Source organism: Mastomys coucha, unplaced genomic scaffold, assembly GCF_008632895.1.
Source record: "Mastomys coucha isolate ucsf_1 unplaced genomic scaffold, UCSF_Mcou_1 pScaffold12, whole genome shotgun sequence".
Lineage (NCBI taxonomy): Eukaryota > Metazoa > Chordata > Mammalia > Rodentia > Muridae > Mastomys > Mastomys coucha.
In genome coordinates, this window is record NW_022196894.1 from 29,485,509 (window position 1) to 29,506,666 (window position 21,158).

The 21,158-nt window shown below is 51.4% G+C and overlaps 1 protein-coding gene across 1 annotated transcript in view; it reads left to right on the forward strand.

Annotated features, from left to right (window-relative positions):
* Window positions 1-15,481, forward strand: part of Meltf (melanotransferrin) — a 20,954-nt gene extending 5,473 nt beyond the window's left edge. Inside the window, exons 5-16 of the mRNA XM_031364602.1 lie at window positions 845-1,001; window positions 2,076-2,143; window positions 3,994-4,181; window positions 4,729-4,909; window positions 5,515-5,666; window positions 7,299-7,395; window positions 8,045-8,239; window positions 9,128-9,284; window positions 9,374-9,441; window positions 11,081-11,268; window positions 12,948-13,146; window positions 13,665-15,481. Of these exons, the coding sequence (XP_031220462.1) occupies window positions 845-1,001; window positions 2,076-2,143; window positions 3,994-4,181; window positions 4,729-4,909; window positions 5,515-5,666; window positions 7,299-7,395; window positions 8,045-8,239; window positions 9,128-9,284; window positions 9,374-9,441; window positions 11,081-11,268; window positions 12,948-13,146; window positions 13,665-13,744 (1,730 nt within the window). The 3' untranslated portion in view covers window positions 13,745-15,481. The remainder of the gene's footprint in view (window positions 1-844; window positions 1,002-2,075; window positions 2,144-3,993; window positions 4,182-4,728; window positions 4,910-5,514; window positions 5,667-7,298; window positions 7,396-8,044; window positions 8,240-9,127; window positions 9,285-9,373; window positions 9,442-11,080; window positions 11,269-12,947; window positions 13,147-13,664) is intronic.
* The last annotated feature ends 5,677 nt before the right edge of the window (window positions 15,482-21,158 follow it).

The following is a 21,158-nucleotide window of genomic DNA, read 5'->3' on the forward strand; positions in this document are numbered from 1 at the left end:
TCTCCCTCCCTCCCTCCCTCCCTCCCTCCCTCCCTCCCTCCTGTCACTTGTCACTTTCGGAACCTGCAAAGCCCCACCACCTCCTTCAGGAGCCTCCCTGACTACAGCCAGTGAAGCCACGCCCTCTACTCTGCTGGTTGGCTACTACAGAGCTGGACTCAGGCTTGCTCATTCCCACGCCCCAAACAACACAGCCAGGGGCAGGAGCCAACCAGGAGCCAGGGGTAGTCGGAAGAGGACAAAGAAGAGATCAGCCTAGTGTGGGCTGCTGAGGGTGGTCTGTCTAGACATGTGTCCCGAGCTCTCCAGGATGAGACACCACATTTGCAGGGCCCAAACAAACTGCTGAATTCACCCATAAGAGCCCCCAGGTGGTTATGGGCCCCCGCCATGATATAACTGACAACCTGAGAGCCTATGTCCACAGCCTCTCAGGGCAGCCGATTACCAGCCAGGAGGGCAAGCATTTGTGAAAAGGTGTTTCTGGAGCCGTACTAATGAAGAAAAGAGACAAACACACACACACACACACACACACACACACACACACACACACAAATTGCAGGTCAGACGGCTTGACCGCCCAGGCCTCTTTTCTGATCCTCCCCCTCTTTTGGTAAGACTGCAAGCAGCTGATTTGAAAATGAACTCTACAGGGAGAGCAGAATCCAGTTTGCATTCAGTTGTGCTGTGAAGACATTTAGAGAAAACGTTTTATTTCCCAGTCACAGCAACAGCCCCACCCGGGTCCCAGTCTGGGAATACTGGTGTGATCCAGTCCCCGTGTTCCTTCACTTGACTCCCCAGGGTGGGGTCAGCGACCTCTCTTTGCTCCTTCCCGCAGCCGTTGGTGATTATTTTGGGGGCAGCTGCGTCCCCGGGACAGGAGAAACCAGCCATTCCGAGTCCCTCTGTCGCCTCTGCCGTGGTGACTCTTCTGGGCACAACGTGTGTGACAAGAGTCCCCTAGAGAGATACTACGACTACAGTGGAGCTTTCCGGTGAGAGGGGGCTGGGGCAGGGTACAGCAAGAGAAGCTCAGGGTTGCAGGGAACAGGGCATCAAAGAGGCCTTTATGCAGGGAGCCATGCTAGTTTATAAACACGAAACCGGAAGGTGCCAGGCTGAATTTGCTCACAAAGTCAACAAGTTTGGTGTATTTGGAAAAGGAAGGACTCTGACCAAAGAAAATGGAAAAAGCCATTTCAAGCTGCCCCTGGGACCCCATTCTGATGTCTGCCCTTCAGGAGGGCAGTGAGGTGTGACTGGACACTGGAGCTGGCCTTTCTCTATGCTGGTCCTGACTGGCACTTTAGCCTTCCATGACTCAACAGAGAGTCTTCAGGGCTCGTGTCTAATCTCATGTCTCACAGGAGAGTTCCTAGTCCCTGTAGGAATTAGCCCTTGGTGTCCACACCCAGGCTGGGAGGCTTATTGGTGGCCAGGGGGTACAGTTCTAACCGCAGAATGAGGACACAGTCCTTACTATGTCCCCATGTCCCTGGCTATCTGCCCTCAGAGGCCTCTGTTCTGATAATTCCCCTACCCCCAGGCCTCCCCGCCCCCCATGCCAGTCCACTCTGCTTATTTTCTGGCTGCAGAGACCCAAGACATCCCGTTGCCCAACCTGCCTCCCATAATGGGAGAATATATGAAAGTCATCATCCTTTCTACTCAGAATATTTGGGTATGGCATGAAAGGCCTTCTAGTCCAGTCCCCTGTATCAGAGAAGCGTCTTCTTCAAAATACCTTGGGTGTCTGGGGTTTGGATTGCAGGCTAAGGGAGGCAGCACAGGACCTGCAGTGACCATAAGAGACCCCTAATCCTCAGAGGAGCCCCACCCCACCTGACTTCCTGGCCACATGACACGTGATGGTTAGGATGAGTCCACACAAAGCCACACAGCCAACCATCAGCCCCCCACACTCCCAGAACTGCAAAACTGTAAAATATACCTCCTAGGAACACCCCTTGCAGCTCTGGTCAAACCTCCAGGAAGTTTGGAGGTAGGAGCAACTGAGCGGCCACAGCAGGGGTCATGTCCCGTCCAGGCTCACGGCTTTTCCTGCGCAGGTGCTTGGCGGAAGGAGCCGGTGACGTGGCCTTCGTGAAGCACAGCACAGTGCTGGAGAACACTGATGGTGAGAGGCATTAGGCTCAGCAGCCCGGGTTGACCCCAGATAGTTTGCAGCACTGTGGTCCAGCGCTGTTCTGAGTCTCCTTGGGGAACTCTGGACGAGTCCCAAAGTCTGTGTACCAAGCTAAGACAGTCTCGCCATCGGCATTCCTGCTTGGTGCAGCAAGGGTTGGGGCAAGCAGAGCTCTAACTGTGGCGCTGTCCTGCCCGTTCCTGGCATTTACCCTGTGACCTGGCCTCTCCTTAGACAGTCTTGCTTTAGATGGGTTGTTCTGGTATGGCTTTTTGTTTGTTTTGTTTTTAATTTTGTAGTAATTGACCTTTAGAACTTTCAGGCAGACACAGTGCCACATGCTTATAATCCCGGCACTTGGGTGGCTGAGGCAGGAGGATTGCAAGCAAGTGCTAGGATTACATGCATAGCTGGAACAGGCCCTCCATGTGGAGTTGCCTGAAGATCAGTAGGCAGTTTTTCCTCCCTAAACTGAAGTTGAGATTATGTGTGGCAAGATTTAGTTTTCTCCCCACCAACTTGCAGCCATGTCTGACCTTTGCCTGGTTAGGATGCGTGAGCCTTACCCTCTTTGTTTTGGGTTGAGTTTCTTGTTTTTGTTGTTGTCTGGGTTTAGGGAGTCATTTTGTTTATTTCTAAAAGTGGGGGTCTTAAAGCACAAAGAATTGTCAGCAGGACAGGACAGCCCTACAAAAATGAACTATTCTGAATACAGACTTGGATATTAGTTAGACTAAATAAATAAATAAAAGTGTAGTGTAAGCTATAAACCCTCGAGCGTTGGTCTCCCAAGCACTAGGGTTGTAGGCATGTGTGCATGCCCAGCTGCCACCATAGCCACCTCTTCCTTCTCTTTGTGTTTTTAATAATTGGCCAAAGACATAGCATGTTTTATTATGTAAACACTGTCCCAACATTCAGCACTTCTGCATTTAAAAAAGAGAAAGAAAGAAACCAAGCTAGGCACGCCAATACAGGCCTCCAATCCCTTCACTTCAGAACTCCAGTCCAGCCAGGTCTACACAGCAAGCCCCAGATCAACCAAAGCTACCTAGTGAGACCACGCCTCAAAAAAATAAATAAAATAAAGAATACATACAGTTAGGGACTGTAGAGATCACTCCTCTTCCAGAGAGCCTGGGTTCAACTCCCAGTACCCACATGGTGCCTCATGTCCATCTGTAACTCTAGTTCCAGGGATCTGATATCCTTTCCTGACCTCCATGGGCACCAGGCACACACACAGTACCTTGACATACATGCATGTCAAACACCAATACACATGATAGATATAAACTTTATATTCTGCCTTGTGTTTCTAATCAACATTGTAGCATGAGTGAATTTGAAAAATGATCATAAGGGAGAATAAACCAAAATAGTAGCGTTTGGAGCTTTTGGGCAAAGTTTAGGGGGTTACTCTTCTCCCTTGGGGCCACAGCTCTGAGGACAGTCAAGTCACTGTGCCTCCTGAACCCCACCCCCTACCCCTACCCTTGCACCTGCCCCTTGCACCTGCACCTGCACCTTGCACCCTACACCATGCTCCCTGCTCCCTGCCCCTGCCTACTTTGCTGCATTTAGCTCTCACATCTTACCCTCCATAAGTAGCCATATTTGTGTGTTGTATTAGGTCATACTCTCTCAATTCCATCTTAACATAAACTGGAGAAAGGTAGAAAGTATACAGAAGAGGCGTTGTATACAGCTGAAGAACCCCCAACATGAATGCTAGGTCCCCACAACCAAAATACCCAGACTCCTCCAGACCCCTCTCTAGCCCCTCTGCCCTCCCACCCTCTGTGAATGCAGGAGGTGACTCCCCAGTTTCTACCTTCCAGGGAAAACCCTGCCTTCCTGGGGCAAGGCCCTGATGTCACAGGACTTCCAGCTACTGTGCAGGGATGGCAGCCGGGCTGACATCACTGAGTGGAGACGCTGCCACCTGGCCAAGGTGCCTGCCCATGCTGTGGTGGTCAGGGGTGACATGGATGGAGGCCTCATATTCCAACTGCTCAACGAAGGCCAGGTGAGGTGGGCTGCTGAGCTTCCAGATAGCACTGGGCCCTTAGGGTGAGGGACTCAGGGCTAAGGTCCAGAAGGACTCGATCTGGAACAGCCAAGATCAGTGTGAGCGGCGAGTACTTTGCAAGCTGGTGGGGCTGGCAGATAGCCAGAGCATGGGCACACCTCAGTCTCAGCACCCCTTGGTAGAAGCCCTTCCTATGTGGGCCACTGGAAATCAAAACAACAGTTATGTGCAAATAAGATATTGATTGTACCATTGGCTAACTGGGGTGAACAATGTTTTGTAGACAACCTGCAATGTCAGCCACCACCCAGTCATCACTTTTGCTTATGACCATCTAAACCTGAACCACAAGCCCTGTGATCAAATGGTGGGGGCTGATGAGGTAGAGGTGGAGGGAGCAGAGCATCAGGGTAGGCCCTGTGAAGAAGTGGCAGAGCGGGCATTTGACCTGAGGTTGTAAGCAAGGAGTTACAGGTGACAGACAGGCGGAAAGGATGTGGCCCACAGCAGCCTCACCACCCCGATTTTTACTCTTGACATGCAGCTTCTGTTCAGCCACGAAGACAGCAGCTTCCAGATGTTCAGCTCCAAAGCCTACGGCCAGAAGAACTTGCTATTCAAAGACTCCACCTTGGAGCTTGTGCCCATCGCCACGCAGAACTACGAGGCCTGGCTGGGCCAGGAATACCTGCATGCCATGAAGGGTCTGCTCTGTGATCCCAACCGTGAGTCCTCCTGCGCCTGCCCTTGCCAGCCTCCATCCCTGCCTGGACATAACATGGCGGGATTCTCTACCAGGCTTGCTAGGGCAGGACACCTCTCCAGGCAGTCTGATGTGTGCCCTGTGGCCCCTGGAGAACCTGTCACTTTTTCTGCTTCTTCTTGGAGCTTTGGAGTGGAAGCAATCCTATAGCGAGACCCGTGGAAACCTGCAAGACTCTCCAGGGCCTGGGACTAGGGTCCTCAGAGCCTGTTTCAGAACTAGTGTGTGCCGTCAGCTCCGTCAGCTCCGATTCCACAGCCTCCCTCTCCTCCCTCTTCACCTTTCGGGCTTAGGGGTTATCTCATCCCTGGAGCCTAGAAGTGGGCTTCCTGCCTCCCGCCCTCATCCCTGGGTAGCTCCCACCCATAGCCGGGGAAACAGAATGCCAGGCTGAGTTCAATACACAGCAGCCAGTCTGCCTCAAGCATCTCAGCTTTCCATTTGAGGAAGTGGGTAAATAACACCCTGGTCACATGGTTAAGAAGACCACTCAGAGTTTCTCTGCTTTGAAGCCTGATTTGAAAGGCTTCCTGTTGATGTACTAGCCCCCGTGTACACCCTACGCAGGGCTGCCCCACTACCTGCGCTGGTGTGTGCTGTCGGCGCCTGAGATCCAGAAGTGTGGAGATATGGCCGTGGCCTTCAGCCGCCAGAGTCTCAAGCCAGAGATCCAGTGTGTGTCAGCTGAGTCCGCTGAGCACTGCATGGAAGAGATCCAGGTGCACTTCAATGGGCTAGGGAGGGGACAGCTGTCTGTAGTACCCTATGGGGTAAGGGCAGGGAGAGGGTCCTGTGACACGCTCACAGAGGAAGGCAGGAGGAAAGACCACAGTTAGCTGAGAACAGACCTTTGGTCCGAGAAAGTCCCTTCTCTCCTCTGAACCTGTTTCCTCCATACATGGTGAGAGTAAGAGTTCACAGTTTTGCTAGATGATCTGTTGGCAACCCACACTTAGAAATAGATTTCATTGTGTTTGAAGATCTACTGCACAAAATAGGAATTTAATAGGAATGTATGAAAACTGCATCCTACCTATGAAGGGATAGAAAGATGCTTGGTATTTCTTTCCTGCATTTGATTTCGGTCTCTTCCCTGAGCACTTGCTGTGACTTGGACAGGTGTCTTGGTAACCACTAATCCACGAGTAAAACTCTATCCCTTGCTCCATCCCATTTGGGTCTGTCTTACTGGCTTCTTTGGCTGGACACGAAAGCAAAGAGAGGCTGGGAACAGAGGGTATCTATTCCCTGATGCCTGGCAGACTGGCCTATCTCTGGGTAGCTCTTTCTGAATGCTGCCTTGTGGCAGAAAGATGAGACAGGGCAGGATCAGCTGCCTCTCAGCTGGAGATGTATCCACACAGCCTTCACAGGATTGACAGGAGCCAGGGAAGGAGGCACCCAGGCCTGTGGAGAAAGGAGCAGAGTCTTCCCAGGCACCCTCAGACACCCAGCAAGAGGCTCAGTGAGCCTCAGTTCTGGCATCCCAGGCTCTGCAGATGATGTCCAATATGGCACCCACTTCCTTTTCCTGAATTCTACAGTGATTGAGACTGGGGCTATGGGTTCAGGCTTGGTGTCCCCCTTGGTATCACAGAAGGTGTCAGAAACTCTGAGTAAGGAGAAAGCCTTAGAGGTGCACCCATTGGGACAAATGCCCACACCTGCAGTAGTGTGGGGTGCCCTCAGGGTACCTGGGTCCCTCTTCCCCAGTTTGACCCTTCTTGTGGCTTGTCATATACTTGTGGCTTTATTACCACATAACCCCTAGTCTAGTATCAAATGGCTTTCGAATGAGCAAGTGGGGTGGGGTGTAGGTGACCTGGAAGGGGAGAGGTCAGTGTGTTCTGAGAGAAGAGCTGCCTGCTGCCTTCTCATACGGCCTGTTCCTAACACTCAGGGGGAATCTTGAGGCCCCAGGACTGTCATCTTTTAATCTCTGGGCCAGTCTGCCATTGGAGCTGTGTTTTGCCCAAGAAGTGTACTACCCATGGAAGAGATGCTATGAGACCTCAGGCCTCTGGGAGGTGGCAATCCCTGGGGACCAAGGGCAATGCTGTGCAGGGGAGGGATGTGGGAAAGTCTTAGCAATCCTGCTCTGCAAAGCTGGCAAAGCTGCCAGGAGCTGGGTGCCCCGCCAGTATTGGCTGACCTTAACCTCTCAGCAGCCTCTAAGCCTGGCATCCTCACAAATGCAGGAAGGGATGAGGTAGGGACAGACTGGGGTTCTCCCAACTGGGGTGACTCCCAAAGGAAGAGAGGCTGAGCTCACTAACTCTTTTCCCCAAGAGGAAATCTCTGGGGATTCCTGCTACTCAGAAGCATACTGGGCCTCCCTCTGTTCCCTGCAGGCTGGGCACATCGATGCTGTGACTCTGAGTGGGGAGGACATTTACAAGGCAGGAAAGGTGTACGGCCTGGTTCCGGCAGCTGGGGAGCTGTATGCTGGTGCGTATCCCTGTCCCTGCCTGGTGGCTGATTCTTTTGTAACTCTGAAACTAAGGACTGCTAACTTTCCTTCAACGCTTCATCCCGAGCCTTCTGCCAGCCTTCTGTTGAGAAGGCCCTCCTACTCCAGGCCTGTTACCCATCTGTGCGATGCATACCTCTAAACGTCAACAGACTTTCTGGACAGGGTCGAGGAATTATGCTCGTCTTTGCAGAGCCCAGTCATAGTCTTCCGACTTTCAAATTCCTCATTAACTACTATAAAAGCCCTTCTTACCAGCCAACCCAGGCTACACACAGAGACCACCCCCACAGTTCGATAGGGTCACCTTGCCCTCTCCCTGACGTGATGTGATGGCGGAGTTGTTTGCTTCTTAACTCATTCACACCTTCTCGGTGGTTTGGGCTTGACTTTGTCTCTGGGCTTTGAGAATGTGTCTGCAGGTCTCAGCCATGCCCGCATTCCTGGGGTGTTTCAGCCAGGTGAAGAGCGGAGACGCCAACTGCCCCCTAAAGGCCCTGGGACATCAGCCTTGGACTTGTGCAGCCCCAAGATGAGACAGCACAGCTCTCAAATAGGAGGGGACATTTGAGGCATGAGTCCCAGCTCTGACAAGGGCTCCCTTTCAAGGTGTTCATCTCCCTGCAGAGGACGACAGGAGCAATTCCTACTTTGTGGTGGCTGTGGCGAGACGGGACAGCTCCTATTCCTTCACCCTGGACGAGCTTCGTGGCAAGCGGTCCTGCCACCCCGGCTTGGGCACCCCTGCGGGCTGGGAGGTGCCCATAGGCTCCCTCATCCAGCGGGGGTTCATCCGGCCCAAGGACTGTGATGTTCTCACAGGTATTTCTCTCTCTGAGGGACACAGACCCCGAAGCTCTTTGGGATCTAATGGGGGAGATGGTCAGCTCTGAGTGCTGGGGGCCTTGTGAAACAACCCTAACAGGTCACCTGTTCTTGACATGGTCCTAGGTGTGTCCCCCAACAGTTTTATGATATGTCTAGGTGTTCCAGCCCCTCAATCCATGCAGAATTTACACTGAACAATGGGAGTTAGGGAATGGACATGGGAACAAGAGTGAGCCTGGGTTGTCCCCATGCCTAGGCATCTGGGGACCTCATTGGAAAGTGGCAGGCATGTATTTTTGTACCCAAATATCTAAGTGCTAAGATGGGGATAGAATAAGAAAGGTTTGCTTGCTGGGCAGTGGTGGCACACGCCTTTAATCCCAGCACTTGGGAGGCAGAGGCAGGTGGATTTTTGAGTTCGAGGCCAGCCTGGTCTACAGAGTATGCTCCAAGACAGCCAGGGCTATACAGAGAAACCCTGTCTCAAAAATAAAAAAAAAAAAAAAGAGAAATGTTTGCTAGTTGCCAGCTACACATGTCTCATGCAAAGCTCTCCCCGTATTCTCACAGTCCGAAGCTAGTGAGGTCCTTGAGCTGGCTGGTCGCACACCTCTCCTGGCTGATAACCCAGAAAATAAACATAGTTAGTTGTCTTACCTTGAAGCACATGGAAGGCACTAAAATTGATAATTCTCTTTCCTGACAGTAGTCAGTTGCTCTAATAGGGAGACTGGATCATGGGATTAGGACCTCCGCATCCCTGAGGAAAATCAGGCCAAGGCCTGTGGGAGGGTGGGGGTGGGGCTACAGTCTGCCCATCTCCTTCCTCCCTGGCCATCATCCTCCTGGCCCCTCATCCCATCCTTTCCATTCCTGCCCCAGCGGTGAGCGAGTTCTTCAATGCCAGCTGCGTGCCTGTAAACAACCCTAAGGACTACCCTTCCTCGCTGTGCGCGCTCTGCGTGGGAGACGAGAAGGGCGGTAACAAGTGTGTGGGCAGCAGCCAGGAGAGATACTACGGCTACAGCGGGGCCTTCAGGTACTCAGTGGCAGGTGTGGCGGTCTTGTGGCCTGGCCCTGGCAGCAGGACTGTCTTTCTGACGACTAGCTTGCCCTCCTGTGTGACAGGTGCCTTGTGGAGAATGCAGGGGACGTGGCCTTCATCAAGCACACGACTGTCTTTGAGAACACAAATGGTACATGCTGGGGTTCGGGCTGGAGCTAAACAGGAGGCGGGGGCGGTGAGAGAGCTGTTTCCGGTCTCCAGAATAATCCAGGCACGGGGTGTTGCTGGGTTTAAAGACTGAGCAGTACTCTGGAGAAACTGAGTCTGGAACCCTCTCACCCCAAGAGCCTAGGGGCCCCAGGAGCCACAATGTAAGAACAGCTTTTGGGGACAATTTTATATCCCACTACAGAATTCAATTTTATATAATACTTGCATCTCAGCTGGTCTGCAGATATTTCTGGGGCCCTGAGACCCGTGGGCTCTCCTCTGATCACTGGTCAGAAGCAGGTCAGTGCCCTGTGCAGAGAAGTCCACTCAAGTCTCCCCAAGGCAGGGCCCAGCCAGCCAGTTCATCACACAAACAATTGTGTTTCCTGCAGCCCAGACACTCAGGTCCCCAAAAGCCACCTCCGAGATCCTGTCTGCGTACAGAACCTCTCAGCTTCCACCCCGTACCCACAGCACCTTAGTGTTTGTGCTTCTGCCTACCCTGCTGTGCCCTGGCCCTGAAATTCCAAAAACCCACGCTCAGTCCTCTTTGCCCTTTCCTAATGCTGTCTTTCCAGAGACACCACAGAGGGCACAGCTGTGGCTCGGAGCAGGAAGGAATTAGACACTGAGGAAAAAACATCAGTATTGAAAACTCAGATCCGACAACATACACTGCTCAGAGGTCACTGAGGTCACAGGACATGGTCCCAACAGAGCTGGAGACAGCCCTCCTGTTGCCATAGGCCGGCCTCCCTGCCCAGAACCATAGGACCCACCCTCCAGGGAAGGGAGCTAGCCTAGTTCCCAAGCCTGGTAGTGTGTTAGAGAAAGCAGTGGGAGATTCGGCTGCCATGACACTCGTACCCCCCAGGGTCCTTTAGTGTCTTTGGAACCCACCTGACATTCCCTCTGGAAAGGGAGCCCAAGTGAGCACCCAAGATAACGAAGATGATGTGACTCCCCAGGGTAGCTCTTCGTGGGAAGCTCTGAGAGCAGCCCCTTGTTTCAGCATCACGTGGGCAGACTCCCGCCTCTACCTAAGAGCTACAGAGTGAGCCTCTTCACAGGTGGTGGTCCTCGGGACTGTGTCTTACATGCGTGGCTGATGTCACACCCTCTACTCTCTAAGAACTTAGCTTTCATTTTTGCCCCATGCCCAGGTTCAAGGGCATAACCCACGGATAGGAATTCTTGCTCCAGAGGGGAAAACCATAAAGATATCAGGATCTGGCATCTGCAGCACAGTCCCACAATCCTGGCACTCTGCAGGCCGAGGCAGGAAGATCATAGTTTGAGGCCGGCGTAGGCTATATTGTGAGATCCTGTCTTAAAAGCGATTTTCTTAAGAGCCTTCCCTGGTTTTGTAACTGTAAAGGGTTGTAAAGTGGAGGTGATAGTCCTCCACTTCACCCCCACCCTGTGGTATAAGCAAGGGCTGTAACCCTGCTTGTCACACTGAGCACTCGGTGTCACATTCAGCCAGTTGGGTTCTGTCCCTCCTGTGACAGCCAAGAGCACAGCTAGGGATGCTGTGCAGATATCACCACCTCTTCCCTCGAAGGGTCTCACGGATTTCTTCCCCCCTCCCCTTCTTCCCACCCCATGATGTCCCTCAGGCCACAATCCTGAGCCCTGGGCTTCTCACCTCAGGTGGCAAGACTATGAATTACTGTGCCCCAATGGGGCACGGGCTGAGGTAAACCAGTTCCAAGCTTGCAACCTGGCACAAATGCCATCCCACGCTGTCATGGTCCATCCAGACACCAACATCTTCACTGTGTATGGACTTCTGGACAAGGCCCAGGTGAGCCAAGCTAGAGTGACCTCAGGGAGGGGTGGGCCCAAGCCTCAAGGTAACTTCTGCCTACTTGGAGCAGAATTCACAGGACACTGAGGAGGCTAGGGGCCACTGTATGGCTTTCATTCCAGCCAAGACGTTCTCCCAGTGGTCATCCCTCTATTTCCTACATCATTAACTTTCCTTCTCGACTGCATGATCATACAAACAGCTACTTCACCAGCCACAAGCAGCAAACTAACCCTCCTGGCCTCACCTCTCTGAATGTTACAACCCTGCTCCTTGCCACTGCTGTTATTGTTGTGTGGCCCGGGAGCTCAAACCCAGAGCCCCCTCCCTGGAGATTGCTCTCCACTCCCTTGGAAAGCAAAATTCCTCAAGCTATCTCCATGCTAAGCCCATCGACTCCTCTCCTGGTCTCTCTTGGGGATAGCTCCACACCAGACAGTCCTTACTACATCTCTGAAACTGCTCTTGTCAAGGTGCCCTTGACACACATTGTTGAATCTGAGGGCCGCTTTCAAGGGCCTCTCTGTACCTGACCTCACACCACAGCACAGCATCAGCCCACGGCTCCCTTCTCCTGAGCCTCAAACCTCTTCTCTTTGAAACATCTCTCCTTTGACTCCCAGATCCCCACATCACTGTCTCCCCTCCCAACTCCATTGATTAGACTGAATTTAACCTCCTTTGACCCACCAGAACTATAGACTAGCAGGGCCACCAGACTGTCCCTAAACTGAAATTATATGCGCTCTGCTCATTGTCCTGACAGAGTCAGTCTGTTCCAGGAACAACTCCTTCGACTGCATGGCTCCCCCGACTGGTCCCTCAAGCTCTCTGAAGTTAAATGGGGATAAATACTGTGTGGGTGTATATTTTTCTGAACGAGTTGATGACGTCAGGAGAATCTATAAGTCATAGAGACCATGACTGAAGACCACGGCCATTTTGTCCTTTCCCCCTGGTTACTACTCAACAGAGGGCACACGTTATGCATATTCTGTAGATGACCTTTGTTCACAGTGTTATCTATAGCCCCAGCTGTCTTCCAACTCTCTTCTGAGCCCTGGGACTACAGGAATAGGCCGCCATGCCTGGCTTGTTGGTGTTATGTTTGCTGTGGTATATTATGGTGATATTCTGGCATCATGTCACATCTTCCTCTGGCTGATTGGGGCTGCCCAAAGCACATTCAGTGCAAGGATTGCCATCAGGGAAGGAAGTGGCATCACTCCTGTGACACTGGGGGGTTAGAGATGACACCATCGACTCCCTCACTGTCTTCTCACTCTTGGTGACAGAGCAGAAGCCTCTGAGATTGTTTTGGCTCTTTGGAAAGGATCCCCATAAAATGATGAGAAAGCATTGCCAAGAAGACTGAGAAGTGCTAAGCAGGCCTAGCCATGCGCTTAGTCGCTGTCCAAACCGCCTCTTGTTTCTGCACCCTTCTCACTATGTCTCCTATACATCAGTTCTGCATTCAAGAACTGGTCTGGTGGGACATTTCTGGGTGTCTTTAGATGGTGCCTCCATGCAAATCTTTGCCCATTCTCCCTCCATGGCAGAGGCTAAGTGGCTGGCTTCCACTGAGAGACTCAGAGCCCTGAAATGCTTGCTCTGTGGGACCCCCGTGATGTTCTTTCTGTAAGCCCAGACACAGCAGTTGCTTTTGATGTTTCCAGGACCTATTTGGAGACGACCACAACACAAATGGTTTCCAAATGTTCGACTCCTCCAAATACCACAGCCAAGACCTGCTTTTCAAAGATGCGACGGTCCGAGCAGTGCCTGTCCGGGAGAAAACCACATACCTGGACTGGCTGGGTCCTGACTACGTGGTTGCTCTGGAGGGGATGCTGTCTCAGCAGTGCTCCGGTACAGGTAAGGGAGCAGGCCTGATGTGCTAGCACGTGTGGTTACCCCCCCTTCAAAGGGCCTGAGACACCCCAGAATCATAGGGGTGAAGAAGTTTGGAATCAAAACTCTGAGGAAGTTGAAGGGTATGCCAGGCCTGGGGGAAGCTGAGGAAGGCGTCCCTGTTTCAAATACTGTCAAGGTGAAGTGTCCCAGGTCCAGAGAGGCTTGCAGATAACTGAGGTAGGAGCTCTGGCATGTTACCCAAATAGACCGGGATCATGAACATAAAAGCTGAAACGATAGTCTTTGGTGGATCTGAGGTAACCACATAAATATGCATGAGGTATAATTTGGAAGGGAATACATATGTAAAGAAACCAGGGAAAAGCAAGATTGTCGTGGGGTAGAAAGGAGTCTGGAGCTAGCAAAGTACACGGAAATAGCGCTGCTGCCTGTGTGTGAGCACCAAGCCTGCCGCCCACAGGCCTGGTGCTTCCAGCCTTAGCTACCTGTCATCCCTTCCACCCTCCCTCCACCCCCAGGACCCAAGGCGCACCGAGTTCCCCTGCTGGCCCTGCTCCTGCTGACCCTGGCTGCAGGCCTCCTCCCAAGAGCTCTCTGAAAGCTGCTGCTTCAGGCCACGCCCTGAGCAGGGAAAACTACCGAGAAACCAGGACGTCAGCTAACCCTGCAGGAAAGCGTTGGATGCGAGAGGCAAGGTGAGAACTCACACACAAGCCTCCGATGTGCGATTCTAACCCAAAGAGAAATTTCTAGAATCAGGATGATTGTTAAGGCCAAATCTTCCCACCTGCTGGAGCCCTCGGTACCTGAGGCGACTGGCAAGCAGCCCAGTCACTCCTCCCACCCTGGTGGCGCTAACAGCGAACCTGTGCCTCCCACCTGGAGCCTCCTGGCTGGCTGGGGCGTTGGGGGAGGGGGAGGAAAAGACCAGTTGCCATGGCAACCGTGGAGCAGCTTCCAGCCTCTGCACCAGCCACCTGGGGAGGTGCCAAGAAAGGAGCACACCTTCAACCTAGAGAACCTCTGAGACACACTGCCACCCAGCAACCCCTGTTCTCGCTGCCCCACGGCTCTCTCCTGTGGACACTTGTCCACCAAGGCTTAGGCCCACGCCCTCGGAGAAGCAGGGTTGCTAAGCATATCAGCCTTTGTCATTGTCTTCTGGGACACCAACCAAGGAGCCCAGCCCACTGGACAGCAAGATTTTGCCAGACTGGGATGAGAGGAAGGCCAGAGCTATACTGTGGGGATGAAGTCCTCCCCAAACCCTTAGAGGAAGGAAGTGCCCTACCTCCACCGCAGTAAGAATGTTAGTGGGTGAGGAACTTGATGCTCCTGTGGCAAGCAGGACTTGCCCTTCCCTGCCTGGACCTCACTACACCATGAAACTGTTGCCTAGAATCTATTGTTTGCTCTCCTGGTCTCAGTCTCAACATTAGCGTCTCCCTGTCTTCATGTACCTCTTCCCACATCACCACACACACACACACACACCTTATCTGTGTGAACATATCTGCTTGCTCGAAGAAGCATGAGCTAACCCAAAATAAGGCCCTGTCATGAACTGGGCCGAAGGATATACCACAAGCCAGGGGACTGGGAAGAGCCCTGTCTTCCCCTAACCCTGCATGTGTTGGCCCCGTTGCATCTTTCAAGAGGGTCCCTGGTTCCTGCGAACTGTGAGAGCCAAGGCCTAGGGAAGAGCCTCTTCTCCACCATTTTGCCATTGTTCTCTCGAGAACCGGAAAAAGTTTTCCAAAGCTCCCAGCTCTTACCCCAAATCTTGCTCCCTTAAAAATAATAAATAAAGAGGAGAAGAAATAGGAGCAAGCAGGCCTTGTCAGCACACTGGAAGCAGCGTGGGCCTGGAGCTATTTGTGTCTTGGTCTGTGTGGGTGGGGTCCTCAGGATGCTGATGACAGGCCAGGTTCCCAGTGGCTCGCCCCCACCTGTGGGCGATGGGGACAGATCCTTTACATCGATCACCAGTAGAAGAAGATCCTGGCGGTGTCCCAGCCAGAGTCACACAATCCTGAGGAATCTCTGTCACCATGCTGCTTTGGAGAGAAAGCCCCTCCCCTCCTCTCAGTACACAGCCAGCCATTCTTGTCTGAGCTGCGGACTTTCACAGGGAGAAGTGTATGTACTCTGTGTGGGCGACTGTGTCTGTGCCGTGTGCCTTTCAGGTGTGACTTTCAAGAGTGTTGTGTAAATGACGTCTGATGGCCATGGGCCACTGCCGTGTTCGTGCTAAGGAAAGACGTTGGTTTCTTTTTAAATAAAGCCAAACATCCCTGCATTCGCAGAGGCTTGGATCCTGGTGGAAACTGTCTGCCACCTGACTCAACTTGTTTTCCTTGTTGCTCAGAAACCAACCTGCTTCAGGCCCCTGCCCTGCCTCAGCCACGATGGCCACATTTCATTTAGAGCCCAGTTTGTTGGCTGAGAGTGAGAGTCAGGGACCACTCTGCAATCCAGCCATCTCGGCCTCCATTCGCTTCCCCATCTGGACTGGTTCTCTGGCCCCCGCGATGCCTCAGCTACCCCCATCCCTGGCTCATGCCAGCTGCCACCACCCCCTCAGCCTCTTGGGTGTCCGCTTCTCTGGGGACTGGATGCAGAGGAGGATGAGAGCATCCCGCTGCCCCTGCCTTGTGTCTCCAGAATAAATCCCTACACCGTTTCTTTGGCAAGCTCGCTGTTAACTCACTGTTGGGGAAGGAGGCCCACAGTCCTCACGGTGGGCACTTCTGGCCTGGACTGATCTCAAATACAGATTGGCCTTTGTGCTCCTCTCCCATGGCTATGGCTCTCTACCATGTTTCCCTCAGCAGGAGGCTGAGACAGGAGGATCTAGAGTTTGCAGTCAACCTAGGATACATATATATCACTATAGCTGGGTGTGGTGATATATATATATATATATATACACATATATATATATATGTGTGTGTGTGTGTGTGCGTATATATATGTGTATATATATATATGTATATATATATATACACACACATATACATATATATATATATATATATGTTGTCCCATTCCATATTTGGGCACCTATAAGACAATCAGGAAAATCGTTGAAGTTTGAGGCCAGCGAAGGGTCTATTGCCAGACTGTCTCAAAACAAGCAACACCAGGAAAAGTCAGTTTTCACAGAGTTGGTGGCACCCTGAACTGAAGGACAGAGGAACAGGTAATCTCTTCTTCCCCAACAGCCTTCAGGATGGCTGCTCCACATGCCGAAGCTTTCTCGCACCTGAGGGTCATTGCACTTCAGGGGCTCTTACACTCTGAAGCCTGTCAGTAGCATAACCTGGAGCTTTTCTCAAAGCAAACTGTTGTGCCCTGCTTATTCCACAGATCTGGGATAGGAACAGAATTTCTGGCAAATTCTTCATTCTGCAGAATGCAGTTAGAGGCAACTTGAGTTTACACTCGTTTGGGGCTGTTTATCAGGTGCCTAGGGCTTCTTTGGTCAGGAGGATGAGTAGTCAAAGACCCTTGTGTAGGAAGCTGAGTCAAACCTGGAGAAAGAACTGGCTTTCCAGTGGCTTATGCACTGGGGAGGGTGTGTGTATGAAATGTTCTGGAAGATGCCATCACCCAGCTGTGGATTCCAACAAACCAGCTGCAAGAAAGGGCCAGCATAGACCCACCCTGCTCCAGCCACTAACCCCAGCCCTCACAATTTGATTATGTCTGGTATATGGCCATATACCTAGCTAAAATATCCACTTGGTCAGGTCTGCTGACACAGGCCAGCAAGTCCATTTACTCACAAGACTGGGATGGGAAGTTCAAAAGTTCAAGACCTGCCTCTATTGTAGATTAAGTTCAAGGCCAGTCTGTATAATTAAGAAGACCCTGGTTCAAAATGTAAAAGTAAAAATAGCCCTGGGGGTGGTGGTGGTGGTGTATAACTCTTGGGCAGAACCTTCAGTTGGATTCACAAGGCCTTAAGTTCATTCCCCAATATAGAAAAGGAAGTCATGATGGTTGGCCAGGACTGGAGAGGAAACTCAGTTGTAGGACACTTGTGTAGTATAAGCAGGGTTCTAGGTAAGCGTTTCTCAACCTGTGGGCAGTGACCTCTTTAACAAACCTATCTCCAAAAACATTTATGATACAATTTGTAAGGGTAGAAAAATTATGGTTACAAAGTAGCAATGGAAATAATTTTATGGTTGGGGGACTCCACACCATGAGGAACTATATTAAAGAATTGCATCATTAGGAAGATTGAGAACCACTGCTCTAGGTTCTGTACTCAAAAGTTTCAGCGGAACACATACTAGGGCTAAATTCAAGCCAAGGAAAACTAAGTGGGTCACAGTGTGTAAGCTTTAGAAGTATGCTAGCTGTCACTTAATAACTGTATTTTCCAAGCATATCCAGTATGAGCTCTGCATCTAACACTCGCACACCTCCCTCAACCACCTCCAACTCTCCCTGTGCCTCCTAAACTCGTGATCTCTTCTTTAATTATCATAGTTAAATACATGCACACGTGTATGTCCACGAATCCATCCATTACTGTCCGTATGTACGTGTGCCCTGGGCTGACCACTTGATATTGAACAGCCTCTGAGGGAGCTCCTCTTTGGAAGAGGCACCTGTAGCTTTTCACCTAGAGGACAGAATTTCCCCCTCCCCCTTGGCATGCCAGCTGGTGGTATTATGCTGGCCTTGTTTGGCAACCATATTGTTGAAAGTCCATGGGTACTGCTTCCCTGTCATAGGTAGAAGACTCTGTCTCGCTGAAGATATATATCCTGGCCTTTTGGCCTTTACAATCTTTCCAGCCCCCTCTTTTGTTAGCCTCAGGTGTAGGGGTTACATTGGAGATGTATCAATTGGGTTTGGTACATATACCCCAGAAAAACTTTAGGGGGAAGCCCTTTACCTCTCCCTGACCAGAAAGCAGTCAAGATGGTTTGAAAATGAAGCACCTTGACACAGAAGTACCAGGCAAAGGGGAAGAACCACATGGTAGAGAGGGCAGAGCAAGAAGAGGGCAGTGTCCTGGGCAAGCAGGCCTGGGCTCCCATCGCTACTAAGTATGGCGAGGGTGGGAAGGGTGTGAGGTGGACTCATGGCCTTACAACAGGCTGTGCTACCCAGGAGCAGCTGCCCCTCCTCTCTTTCCTATCTGTGAGGATGAACCAGGCAAGGGGAGGGGGTGAGGGGGTTTCCTCGTGCTCACTGGTGTGGCTCACTCGAAATGCTGGGAGTGTGGGGTTCAGAAACAGGGCAGAACGACAGGGCAGAACGACAGGGATGGTGACATCCTGAGATTTGTCTGAGTAGTGTTTAAACAAAAAGGATCCTGAGGCACAGAATTCAAGGAGTCTGCAATGGTTAAGTTGTTGCAAGCCATTTAACCTGACAGGGACGTGTTTCTCAGTATCCCCTTGACCTTGACCTTGACCTTGACCCAGGGCCTCCTAGTTGTCTGAAAAGAGCTCAAAGCTCTGCTTCCCTCCCTGTACCCTTCTAGCTAACTGTTGGAGGGTCGGGGTGCTTTTCTGCCCAAGAAGGGTGGGGCCCAGTGCTATGCTGGAGAGAAAGAATCCACTACATTTGGGAGTCTACGAGACAGCCAATGCCAGCAATGTGCGCCCTGGCTCAGGCTGGTTCTGTGGGGCAGAGTCCTCCTCCCTAGAAATAGAAAGCATGAGGAAAGAAGAGAAAGGCGGGCACTGTGAGCAAACTTCTGGGGTGGGAAATGGAGGGCCCAGCCCTAAGCTGTTCCACCTTCCAGCCCGACCTGGTGGTCCTGAAGGCCCCAGTTCTCTAGTGCTGCGAAGGGTCCCTGGTCCCAGGAAGGAGGATAAATGGAAAGTACTGACAAATGCCTTTATGGGACTGTCACCCTCTAACTGGTGGCATCAGAAAGATGCTTCTGTGACCAGCCTGGTGTCAGTCATCCCCAGACTCTTTCCCATCTTTGGTGGTTTGAATAGGAATGGCCCTCATAGACTCATGTGTTTGAATGCTTGACCCATAGGGAGTGGCACTATCATGAGGTGTGGCCTTGTTGGAGGGAGTGTGTCACTACAGGGACAGGCTCTGAGGTCTCCTATGCTCAAGCTATGCTCAGTGTAGCACACAGTCTCCCTCTGCTTGCCTACAGATCAAGACATAGAACTCGCAGCGCCTTCTCCAGCGCCATGTCTGCCTGCATGTCGCTGTGCTTCCCGCCATGACAATGAATTAAACCTCTGAACTGTAAGCCAGCCCCAATTAAATCTTTTCCTTTCTAAGAGCTGCCATGGTCATGGTGTCTCTTCACAGCAATAGAACCCTAACCAAGATATCATCCACAGGGGTGACCAAGGAACCTTATGCAACAAAGTCATTGTAAGATTTCCCCGTTAAAGCCCTGGAATTCTGGACTGGAAAGATGGCTCCGAATCTCAGCAGGTAAGAGCACTTGCTGCCCTTGCAAAGGACAAGAATTCAGCGCCCATTACTCACTGAGTGGCTCATGACTGCCCACCCATAAGTCCAGATCCAGCGGAGTCCAGAGACTCTGCGCTCATGTACATACATGTCAATACTCATATACATACATGTAAATACACACATACAAACAAATGAATTAAATAAATACATGAATGACCAGCCTGATAAATTATACTTAAAACATCAGCTAGGTTCATGGCTATGACTATTTAATTTTGGGAACAGTAAAATTCTCAAAACATCTAAATGTATCCTTGGTACTTCCCTTGGCCACGGACGGTCTGCAGCCATTATGTAAAGGGTAGGGCTGCCTCCACCGAGGTGAGAAGAACCCTGCGACATATTGTTGAGTAAAAAGAGCAGGTTATGAAACAGTATGTGATTCCATTACCATAAGTCCCTACACTCACACACAATGCTGTCTGGAAGTCTGTTCACCAAACTGTTAACAGCGACACTCTCTAGTTGGTGGGATTTAAGGGAAACTTTCTTTAAACTTTATTTTTAGTTTCTCGAAACTCTTAAGTTTTGAATTGCAAAACGTTCAATGTAAAATTGCTGAGGATGTAGCCCAGCGGTACAGTGCTGGCTTCGTATGAGTCAGGCTCTGGGTTCCAGCTCAGCATGGCCATGAGTGAATGAGTAAGTGGTCCTTTCATGTTGGAATGGACAAATAAGCTATAACGGAAGTGACAACAAAGCCTTCCACAGTCACAAGCACAGGGGCCTCACCTCTGCTGAAGGTTCCCAGACCTGGCCACTCAGCCCAGATGTGCGAGCAGCTGTGCCATTGGCCACATGCCCTTGGAGAAGTCACTACTCTTTAGAGCTGTGGTTCTCAATAATCCCTTTGGGGTCAACCAACTCTTCTATAGGAGTCACATCTCACATATCCTGCATATCAGATATTTGCATTACAATTCATAACAGTAGCAAAATTACAATTATAAAGTAGCAACAAAAATAATTTTGTGGTTGGGGGTCACCAACCACAAAGGGTCGCAGCGATAGGAAAGGTGAGAACCAGGGCTTTAGAGCCTCCACTTCCTCTCTAAGCATCTGCCGCACACACCGGCTAGTTAGAAGGAATCTTCTAGAGAGGAGGAGGGGCCTCACCTGCCCAGACAATCCTAAAGACCCTGCAGATCAACAGAGCTGTGCCCCAACCCTTGTTCCCCCACCCCTGACTCCCCTGCACCGCCAGTGGTCCTGAGCCTCTGCCAGCCTGCGGGCAGATGGGAGAAAAAGCATCCAAATACAATGGACTGAGGTCCAAACTCAGCTGGGTCAGCCTCCGGTGCCAACAATCAGTACCCACTGGCCTGGGAGAGGCTGGGAAAAGCCAGGAACAGACAGATTCCTCAGGAGGCAGGGACATAAGAAGCACTCCAAGCCCAGCCCTTACCTGACTTATTCACGTACAGCACTTCCCCTCTCCCCTACCTTCCTAGCTCACGGCCTTATGTAGCGCCTCCGTGAACCACTGTGTCCAAATAGCTTGCCCTATCCCCTCATCTTGCAGGAAACCAAGGTTATAG